Source organism: Chelonia mydas, chromosome 9 (assembly GCF_015237465.2).
Source record: "Chelonia mydas isolate rCheMyd1 chromosome 9, rCheMyd1.pri.v2, whole genome shotgun sequence".
Taxonomy (NCBI): Eukaryota; Metazoa; Chordata; order Testudines; family Cheloniidae; genus Chelonia; species Chelonia mydas.
In genome coordinates, this window is record NC_057855.1 from 37,372,321 (window position 1) to 37,383,635 (window position 11,315).

At 46.6% G+C, this 11,315-nt stretch overlaps 1 protein-coding gene across 1 annotated transcript; it reads right to left on the minus strand.

The window, feature by feature from the left end:
- Positions 1 to 2,212: 2,212 nt before the first annotated feature.
- Positions 2,213 to 7,792, minus strand: LOC122461779 (mediator of DNA damage checkpoint protein 1-like). Its single transcript, XM_043522877.1, has 2 exons — positions 4,380 to 7,792; positions 2,213 to 3,198 (listed from the first exon to the last, which is right to left on the minus strand). The coding sequence occupies exons 1-2, from the start codon at positions 6,326 to 6,328 to the stop codon at positions 3,177 to 3,179; spliced, it is 1,971 nt and encodes a 656-aa protein (XP_043378812.1). The 5' UTR covers positions 6,329 to 7,792; the 3' UTR covers positions 2,213 to 3,176.
- Positions 7,793 to 11,315: the final 3,523 nt, after the last annotated feature.

The window sequence follows — 11,315 nt, forward strand, 5'->3', positions numbered from 1 at the left end:
AAAAGCTGTGCTTCACCTCTACTCATGAGATGTTTATCTAGCAAGGCAGGTACCAGTCCTCCTAGTGAATAGCTGGTTTGGAAACTATTACCGGCTGAGAGGGCAGACTAGGGTAAATCCTATAAAACTCAACTGAGACATTTTAGGTATTTTCAATTCTATCGTCCCTGAAAAGGGATTCTAACTGGGTATGCATCCAGGATGAGGGCTGCTCAGCGTTCCCTACAGCGGGTGTGCCATGCCATTCAGACAGATCATTCAGAACAGAATGTTTACTAAAGCTCAGCAGCAGTGATTATAACAGACTTCTTGCCCATGCAGTTTGTTAATGCATGGGAGTGAGCACAGCTGTCAAAGGAATTCTTCCCACCGCCTCCCCTACCCCTTGTAATAAACCCACATTCCAGAAGGTTAGTTGTTCCTGTTAGTCACGGATCCAGCACGAAGGACTCAATGCAGTGGGCACTGGTATCACTACACCAGCATACCCCAGGGCTGAATCTGGCCAAGTATGTTCAAGTAACAACTGTACCATTTGCGATGCCAGCTAAGGAGAGTAAATAAGAGCAGCTTTTGACTTGTTCAGTTAATTAAACTCCATGAACCAAATGGTGGAAGTGGGTGTGTCAAGGTTCCTCCCCCACTCTGAACTCTAGGGTACAGATGTGGGGACCTGCATGAAAAAAAAACCTCCTAAGCTTATCTTTACCAGCTTAGGTCAAAACTTCCCCAAGGTACAAAATATTCCACCCTTTGTCCTTGGATTGGCCGCTACCACCACCAAACAAATACTGGTTACTGGGGAAGAGCTGTTTGGACACGTCTTTCCCCCCAAAATACTTCCCAAAACCTTGCACCCCACTTCCTGGACAAGGTTTGGTAAAAAGCCTCACCAATTTGCCTAGGTGACTACAGACCCAGACCCTTGGGTCTTAAGAACAATGAACAATCCTCCCAACACTTGCACCCCCCCTTTCCAGGGAAATGTTGGATAAAAAGCCTCACCAATTTGCATAGGTGACCACAGACCCAAACCCTTGGATCTGAGAACAATGAAAAAGCATTCAGTTTTCTTACAAGAAGACTTTTAATAGAAATAGAAGTAAATAGAAATAAAAAAAAATCCCCCCTGTAAAATCAGGATGGTAAATACTTTACAGGGTAATTAGATTCAAAACATAGAGAACCCCTCTAGGCAAAACCTTAAGTTACAAAAAAGATACACAGACAGAAATAGTTATTCTATTCAGCACAATTCTTTTCTCAGCCATTTAAAGAAATCATAATCTAACACGTACCTAGCTAGATTACTTACTAAAAGTTCTAAGGCTTCATTCCTGGTCTATCCCCGGCAAAGACAAAATATAGACAGACACACATACCCTTTGTTTCTCTCCCTCCTCCCAGCTTTTGAAATTATCTTGTCTCCTCATTGGTCATTTTGGTCAGGTGCCAGCGAGGTTACCTTTAGCTTCTTAACCCTTTACAGGTGAGAGGAGATTTCCTCTGGCCAGGAGGGATTTTACAGGGGTTTACCCTTCCCTTTATATTTATGACACGCCCCCCAAATCTCAGCTAGGGTGAAACACTGGCTGGGATTTCTTCCTGGAGCTCTAGGAAAAACAGAGTTAATAAGACACATGCATCTCTAAATATACTACCAAGTACATAAAGACTAACAATATTTTCTACATCTCAAGGACGATTTTAACCAGTTGATTCTGGGAAACTTTCACGGGAGAGTGCATCAGCCACTTTGTTAGAAGCTCCTGAGATGTGTTGGATGTCAAAATCAAAATCTTGGAGAGCTAAACTCCACCGAAGAAGTTTTTTTGCTATTTTCTTTGACCGTGTGAAGCCACTTCAGTGCAGCATGGTCGGTTTGCAGGTGGAAACGCCGTCCCCAAACATATGGGCGTAGCTTTTCCAGAGCGTAGACAATGGCGTAACATTCTTTTTCAGTGACTGACCAGTGGCTTTCCCTCTCAGACAGTTTTTTGCTGCGAAACACTACAGGGTGGAATTCTTGATCAGGTCCTTTCTGCATTAAAACTGCTCCCACACCACGCTCGGACGCATCTGTGGTTACTAGGAACGGTTTGTCAAAGTCTGGGGCCCTTAGTACAGGGTCAGACATGAGTGTCGCTTTAAGCTTGGTAAAGGCCTTCTGACACTTTTCGGTCCACTGAACCGCATTTGGCTGTTTCTTTTTGGTTAGGTCTGTCAGTGGGGCGGCGATTTGGCTGTAGTGCGGTACAAATCGTCTGTAATAACCGGCCAAGCCTAAGAAGGATTGAACCTGTTTCTTTGACTTTGGGACAGGCCACTTTTGGATAGCATCCACTTTGGCCTGTAGGGGGCTGATAGTTCCTTGACCCACCTGGTGTCCAAGGTAAGTCACTCTGTTTAGGCCTATTTGACACTTCTTAGCCTTAACAGTTAGTCCTGCCTCCCTTATGCGCTCAAGGACTTTTTGTAGATGTTCCAGGTGGTCTGCCCAGGAATCCGAAAATATGGCCACATCGTCAAGGTAGGCGACTGCATATTCTCCTAATCCTGCTAGGAGACCATCTACAAGTCTTTGGAAGGTGGCGGGTGCATTTCGCAGCCCGAAAGGGAGTACATTAAATTCATACAGCCCGAGATGTGTGGTGAAGGCTGACCTTTCCTTGGCAGATTCATCTAGCGGTACCTGCCAGTACCCCTTGGTTAAGTCCAAGGTAGAGATGAACTGGGCCCGTCCCAGTTTCTCTAATAGTTCATCTGTGCGTGGCATTGGATAGTTGTCTGGGCGAGTTACAGCATTTAGCTTACGGTAGTCCACGCAAAAACGTATTTCCCCATCTGGTTTGGGAACTAGAACCACTGGAGATGCCCATGCACTTTCAGAGGGGCGGATTACACCCATCTGTAACATATCCCGGATCTCCCGTTCTATAGCAGTTTTAGCTTGAGGAGACACCCGGTAAGGTTGGACTCTAATTGGGCGAGCATTACCTGTGTCAATGGAGTGGTATGCCCGTTCAGTCAGTCCTGGGGTGGATGAGAACGTTGGCGCGTAGCTAGTGCACAGCTCCTGGATCTGCTGTCGCTGCATACGCCCAAGGGTCATGGAGAGGTTCACCTCTTCCACACCACCAGCACATTTCCCTTCGTAGTAGACACCTTCAGGCCACTCAGCGTCGTCTCCTCCCTGGGCTGTAAACTGACAAACCTTTAATTCTCTGGAATAAAAGGGCTTTAGAGAATTAATATGGTACACCTTAGGCTTTCGGTTGGAGGTGGGGAATGCTATGAGATAATTAACAGCTCCCAGGCGCTCCTGGACCGTGAATGGCCCTTCCCACGATGCTTCCATTTTATGGGCCTGGAGCGCCTTTAAGACCATGACCTGGTCCCCTACTTTGAAGGAACGCTCTCTGGCATGTTTATCATACCAGGCTTTTTGTTCTTTTTGAGTATCCTGTAAGTTTTCTTTAGCAAGGGTTAAAGAGGTTCGGAGGGTGTTTTGTAGGTTGGTTACAAAGTCCAGAATGTTAGTTCCTGGAGAAGGTGTAAATCCCTCCCATTGCTGCTTCACCAACTGCAATGGCCCCTTAACCTCACGGCCATATACAAGTTCAAATGGGGAAAACCCTAAACTGGGGTGTGGTACAGCTCTGTAGGCAAAGAGCAACTGCTGCAACACTAGGTCCCAATCATTGGAGTGCTCATTTACGAATTTACGTATCATGGCCCCCAAAGTTCCATTAAACTTCTCCACCATGCCATTTGTTTGATGGTGGTAAGGAGTGGCAACCAAGTGATTTACCCCATGAGCTTCCCAAAGGTTTTTCATAGTTCCTGCCAGGAAATTAGTCCCTGCATCTGTGAGGATGTCGGAGGGCCAACCTACCCTGGCAAAAATGTCTGCTAGTGCCTGGCACACACTTTTAGCCCTGGTGTTGCTTAGAGCTACTGCTTCCGGCCATCGGGTGGCAAAATCCATGAAAGTCAGTATGTACTGCTTTCCTCTGGGTGTCTTTTTCGGAAAAGGACCCAGAATATCCACAGCTACTTGCTGAAATGGAACTTCAATGATGGGGAGTGGCTGGAGAGGGGCTTTGACCTGGTCTTGGGGCTTTCCCACTCTTTGGCACACCTCACAAGACTGGACATAGGTAGAAACATCCTTGCCCATTCCCTCCCAGTGGAATGACCCCCCCAAACGGTCTTTGGTCCTGTTCACCCCAGCATGGCCACTAGGGTGATCATGGGCTAAGCTCAAGAGCTTGGCCCGGTATTTAGATGGAACTACCAACTGTCTCTGAGGATGCCAGTCTTCCTGGTGTCCACCAGAAAGAGTTTCCTTGTATAAAAGTCCTCTTTCTACAACAAACCTGGATCGATTAGAAGAGCTGAGAGGCGGTGGGTGGCTCCGTGCCGCCGTCCAAGCTCTCTGGAGGCTTTCATCTGCTTCCTGTTCGGTCTGGAACTGTTCCCTTGATGCTGGAGACATCAGTTCCTTATTGGATTGTGGACCTAGGCTTGGTCCCTCTGGAAGCGATATAGGGGATGGGGCTGTTTCTGTTGACTGTGAACCGCTCTCCGCTGGTGAACTATGTTGGGATTCAGGCTCCGGCTGAGCCTCTTGTGTCGGGTTATCGGCTGCTGTCGGTTCAGGGTCGGTGGGGCCCTCTGGTGTTGAGGTTGCAAGTACTGGATTCAGTGCTGGCAATGGGTCTGGTGTTGGTTGTTCGGCTGGTTCCGGTTCTGGGACTGGTTCCGTCTGGGTCTCTGGGACTGGATCCACTACTGCTGTTGCAGACATTGGTCTGGGGTCCGGATCCATCACCTCTGACCGGGTCCTGATAGAAGTTTCCGGAACAGAGCTAGGCCTCACGGCTTGGTTAGCCTGGCTGCGGGTGACCGTTCCCACCCTCTTGGCCTGCTTCACATGATTGGCCAAGTCTTCCCCCAACAGCATGGGGATGGGATAATCATCATAGACTGCAAAAGTCCACGTTCCGGACCAGCCCTTGTACTGGACAGGCAACTTGGCTGTAGGCAAATCGAAAGAGTTGGACTTGAAGGGTTGAATCGTCACTTGGATCTCTGGGTTGATTAAATTGGGGTCCACTAAGGAAGCATGGATAGCTGACACTTGTGCTCCGGTGTCCCTCCACGCGGTGACCTTCTTCCCGCCCACACTCACAGTTTCCCTCCGCTCCAAGGGTATCTGGGAGGTATCTGGGCCTGTGGACCTCTGGTGTGATTCCGGTGCAATGAACTGTAATCTGTTGGGGTTCTTGGGGCAGTTGGCCTTTACATGCCCCAGCTCGTTACATTTAAAACATCGTCCAGCTGACTGGTCACTGGGGCGAGGAGGGTTGCTGGAGAACGGGGTGGAGGGACGATAAGGGGTCTGGAGGGTTCTTTGGGAGGTAGGTGGGGCTTTGGGCGGCCCCCGGTAATAGGGTGTGGTCTGGGGTTGTCCCTTCTGGTCTCCGCTCCAACTGCGACCAGTTTTCTTCTTCTCTGCCACCTCCACCCATCTGGCTCCAATCTCTCCTGCCTCGATTACAGTTTTGGGCTTCCCATCTAGGATGTATCTTTCTATTTCCTCAGGAACACCCTCTAAGAATTGTTCCATTTGCATTAGGAAGGGCAAATTTACTGGAGATTCAACACTTGCTCCGGATATCCAGGCCTCCCAATGCTTCACAATGTGGTAGGCATGTCGGGTAAATGACACATCTGGTTTCCACCTTAGGGCTCTGAACCTCCGACGAGACTGCTCGGGTGTTATCCCCATTCTGACTCTCGCCTTGGATTTAAACAGTTCATACTTGTTCATGTGTTCTTTAGGCATTTCAGCTGCCACCTCAGCTAAGGGTCCACTGAGCTGCGGCCTCAGCTCTACCATGTATTGGTCAGTAGAGATGTTGTACCCAAGGCAGGCCCTTTCGAAGTTTTCTAGGAAGGCCTCAGTATCATCGCCTGCTTTGTAGGTGGGGAACTTTCTGGGATGGGAAGTGGTACTTGGAGAAGGATAGCTAGGGTTTGTTGGGATATTCTCCTGAGCCTTTATCTTCTCTATCTCCTCCACATACTTCCTCTCTTTTTCCTTCTCCTCCAGTTCTTTGTCCCTTGCTTCCATAGCTCTCCTGTGAGCAGCCGCTTGGTGTTGTTCTGCCTCTTTCGCTGCCTCTTTCGCTGCCTCCCTTTCTTGTTCCTTCTCCTCCTTCTTCAGCCGCATGAGTTCTATCTGTCTTTCATGTTCCCTTTGTCTTTCCTCAGCCTGAAATCTGGCTAATTCCAGCCGTAGTCGAGCCGCAGATTTTGTCATTCTAACCTCTCTGTTTTTAACTAACTTTACACCCGAGGTTTAGAAATAAACAAAAAAAAAACTTGGCTGTAAAATTTTGCTGTGCTGGAATAGAATACCTATTCTCTGATAGTGATTGTCAGCCTACAAAAAAAAAAAAAAAAAAAAAAAAAAAAAAAAAGACAATTCTCTTGTCTCTGCTCTGGGCCCAAATCAAAGCAAAAACTTCCAGCTACTTTGAAACCTGTTTACCCAGCCCAAAGAAAAACCAAGTTTCCTTTTTAAACTTGTGCTCCTTGTAAAAAATCAAAATCCAAAAAAAAAACCCTTGCCACTTTTGTCTCCAGGCAAATGGGTAGAACACCCCCCCTTCTATTTACTTTTAGGGAAAAAAAAAAAAACTCTGGGTTGGAAGACTGTGAATTTCCCTGCAGGAGTTAAGTACCCTGCCTCCAGGCAAAGAAAACCTGCAATTCACAAAGATAATCCCCTTTTGTCTCTGCTTGGCCACAAAGCAGAGAAAAAAACAAGCTGCTTTCAGTTTCAGCTGCTTCTGGACTTCCTTTCCAAAGGAAAGAAAAAAAAAATCTCCTTTTTTTTAAAATCTGTATTTCTAGTTCAAAAAAAAATCTCAACTGGATCTCAAAATGATTTCAGGTTAATCCCACCACTCTGCCACCATGTCAAGGTTCCTCCCCCACTCTGAACTCTAGGGTACAGATGTGGGGACCTGCATGAAAAAAAAACCTCCTAAGCTTATCTTTACCAGCTTAGGTCAAAACTTCCCCAAGGTACAAAATATTCCACCCTTTGTCCTTGGATTGGCCGCTACCACCACCAAACAAATACTGGTTACTGGGGAAGAGCTGTTTGGACACGTCTTTCCCCCCAAAATACTTCCCAAAACCTTGCACCCCACTTCCTGGACAAGGTTTGGTAAAAAGCCTCACCAATTTGCCTAGGTGACTACAGACCCAGACCCTTGGGTCTTAAGAACAATGAACAATCCTCCCAACACTTGCACCCCCCCTTTCCAGGGAAATGTTGGATAAAAAGCCTCACCAATTTGCATAGGTGACCACAGACCCAAACCCTTGGATCTGAGAACAATGAAAAAGCATTCAGTTTTCTTACAAGAAGACTTTTAATAGAAATAGAAGTAAATAGAAATAAAAAAAAATCCCCCCTGTAAAATCAGGATGGTAAATACTTTACAGGGTAATTAGATTCAAAACATAGAGAACCCCTCTAGGCAAAACCTTAAGTTACAAAAAAGATACACAGACAGAAATAGTTATTCTATTCAGCACAATTCTTTTCTCAGCCATTTAAAGAAATCATAATCTAACACGTACCTAGCTAGATTACTTACTAAAAGTTCTAAGGCTTCATTCCTGGTCTATCCCCGGCAAAGACAAAATATAGACAGACACACATACCCTTTGTTTCTCTCCCTCCTCCCAGCTTTTGAAATTATCTTGTCTCCTCATTGGTCATTTTGGTCAGGTGCCAGCGAGGTTACCTTTAGCTTCTTAACCCTTTACAGGTGAGAGGAGATTTCCTCTGGCCAGGAGGGATTTTACAGGGGTTTACCCTTCCCTTTATATTTATGACAGGGTGCAACTCCACATTTGGAATCTGAGTTTGGTCCATTAGGTTAGATTTACCCTAGGGTTCCTGATGTCTTTCACCAGTGGTGGAAAATATCGCCCGAACCCCCTTAAACGAAGAAGGGACCACATCAGCTAAGCACAGCTTCAAAAGTGAAGTGAAATGACTCACGCTAGCAGGAGATGCGCCAATTCAAGGTGTCACCTGTGAAGCCTCCAGCGATTATGTTACTTTGGAGATGTGTTTGCGAGAGAAAATTGCTCTGGCCCTGCACCCTCCCAGTAAGACCACACAGCAAGGGGAGGTGGTAGAAAACAGGACAAGGAGTAATGGTCTCAAGTTGCAGTGGGGGCGGTTTAGGTTGGATATTAGGAAAAACTTTTTCACTAGGAGGGTGGTGAAACACTGGAATGCGTTACCTAGGGAGGTGGTAGAATCTCCTTCCTTGGAAGTTTTTAAGGTCAGGCTTGACAAAGCCCTGGCTGGGATGATTTGATTGGGGATTGGTCCTGCTTTGAGCAGGGGGTTGGACTAGATGACCTCCTGAGGTTCCTTCCAACCCTGATATTCTATGATTCTATGAAAACCCACCTGTTCTTCCTTAGGCTGAATCCCTCGGGTGAAGGGGCAGCATAGGTGAATCTAGACCAGAAAATGTGATTATAATTTGCGTTTTAAAAGACGAGCTACAGGATGATTTATATTTCCTAGTTTAGGGTTAGACCATGCTTTAGCCTGCAGTCCATAGTGAGAGAGAGTACAGAGACCTTGGGGGAATCATTTGAGTTTCAGAGCACAACATCTCTCAGGGATCCCCAGTGGCATAAAGAAGGACAGTCACTCACTTACTACACCCACTTAAATAGTGTAGCACTGAAATTTCAGACTCCCCCATAGCTAATTGTTGACTCTGGCTCTGCCTGATGCCTGTCCTCTTTTCATCCTTTTGCAACTGGGCAAAACAATCTCCCCTGCACTGCCCCAAGCCACTGTAGCCAATCCTAGCACAGGCTGTGAAAGAGAGAGCTCCCACTCAATCCTACACCTCTGCATGCCTGATTTAAGGCCGGGCACCACCTAGCCTTTAGCTTTATAGATCTGGCCCATTAAGAACCCAGTCTTGCCAACCTTATTAATGATAAGCAGAACCTTTCTCTGCAAGTAGCTCCATTGAAGTCAATGGGATTACAGTACTTATTCAATGAGCAAGGATTTTACCTGGCTCCTTAAATGGCCATAGATGGGAAAGCATCTGTTTTATTAGTATAACTGTTTACCTGAAATGGTTTGAAACTGATTATTACAGACAGACTGTTGGAGCCTGTGAAAATCTCCAAATGTCCCTGCACCCCATTGGCAGAAAATGCTATCCTTTGATGATGTCCTTTACAGATCTGTTGTCACTGCTCCTTCAGCCGAGTGTTGACCTGTCTTCCCACTCAGCTGTCTGTAAATTAGCTGCAATTTGCTGAATTCATTCTGACTCAAAACCATAGCTAATTCAGATTAGAAAGTGAAGAGCCAAATTCTTTTCTGAAAGAACCAACAACAAGGGGGGGAAGTGTTCCTAAAATTCTGAACTTGGCAGTTAGTGATGAATTTTCTGCAAGAAACCAGGGGTTTGAGTCGTCATCAGTATGGCCAATCCCAAGCATGCCAGAAATCGTGAACCAGGCACCCAAAATTCATGAGATGGCTTAAAATCATGTTGTTTCTTCAATTAGGGGGAGGAGGGGATTTGATTTACAGGTTTGAGCCTTTTGGTTTCACATTTCTTAACTTTTCTTTGCAATTATGAGGGCTAGAAACTTTCTCTTAAATGAAAACTGAGATTGTCACATAATCACATGACTGTAGGAACAGTGGCTTTAAGAAAAACATCAATAGCTGCAAGACTAGCTATTGAAATGATGAGAGCAGGCAACACTACCTCTTGAAGCAGGTAGGGGAGTCAGCATGAAGCCTATCCTGGTCCTTTAGATTCCAGGGCCACTGTGCATCCCATTACCTGCTCAGTATTACTCTTCAGCTTTCGCCTCCCACAGCCAAATAACTCATTTGGGAGTCATGCCATCCTTGGCTTTCCCAGCAAAACTGTAGGCTCCTTTCTTGGAGTGCAGGGGCAGAGGATATATGGATGTTGTTGAGTTGAAATTGCAGCAGCTCCCACGCTGATTTGTTTGCCGAGCACCTGTTAGCAAAGTGTAATCAGACCCCACCCAAAATGCTGATTCTCATCCATTGTCCCCATTAGGGGGCTTCTGCTATTTCATGGGGAGGGTGGAAAGGTGCTGCTTAGCCCCCACTCTTCATTCCACTGGTTACAGTTTGTTTATGCCTTTTTTCCCTTCTCTTTAGCTCCCTTGCATGCCACAGACCATGTGACCCTGTGAAATTACAAAGGGGTTTGTGAAGGCGGTGTTTATTGGAAGTTAAACCAGCTTCCTGTGGTTGACTCAATAGCTTGGCCATCTTACCTGCTTTGTGGATGTTTTAACGTAGAGAAAAATGTTGGTTTTATCCCCCTCTTCAAAATTTCCAAATATTATTTGTTTAAATATTTAGGGGCAAATGTAGGCTGGGAGAGGCTGTGCCTCACCAAACAGCCTGGCGTGGCCCTGCCCACACTCCACCCCCAGCCTGCAGTTCCCGGCGCTCTGCCTTGGCGCTGACCGGCCTGTCTACCTCAGGGACTCAGAGTGGCTGGCACTGGGGCTGCACTGCCCGCTTGGACCGTGCCGTCCAGCCGCTCAGTGCTTTGGGGCTGGCTGCCCAGTGCACCAAGGCTGGAGGCACTGTGGCCACGTTGCTTAGCCGCCCGGTGCTCTGGGGTTGGGGGTGGGCAAAAGGGGAGTGGAGAGGCGAGGCCAGAGGCTAGCATCCCCCAATGGCCAGGTCACTGGTCGCCCATGTTAGAGCCTGGTCATGCCACCATTTCGCACACCAAGTAGCACTCAGTCTGATTAGTCCCATCTCTGCACTAGCCCGTTGTGTAACTAGCACAGTAACAGAGCAAGCTCTGTCCTATAAAAGGAAGTTGCAGTGTGCACTTTTCTTGTGTCCCAGAAAGCTCCAAATATGTCTGACACACAATGCCTCTGCTGCTCCCATTGGACGGTGCATCTCTGCCCAATCTCCAAAGGACTTTGCCTTAAAAACACAAGGCAGGCAGGAGAAGGAAAGAAAACTAAGAGGAAGAAGGGAATGAGTATCATTGCTAGAGAAAGAGTCTCAGTTGCTCCATTTCTATAAGTCATGAGCATTGTTACGCTGGTAACATATGTTTTAACTGCACTGTGCAATTCAGAGAAAAAAACTGAAGCTACAAAATATGAAGTCATTTAATTTCAGAATTTGTGTCCATAAAACTTTAAATCTCTTTATGTATAAAACCTGC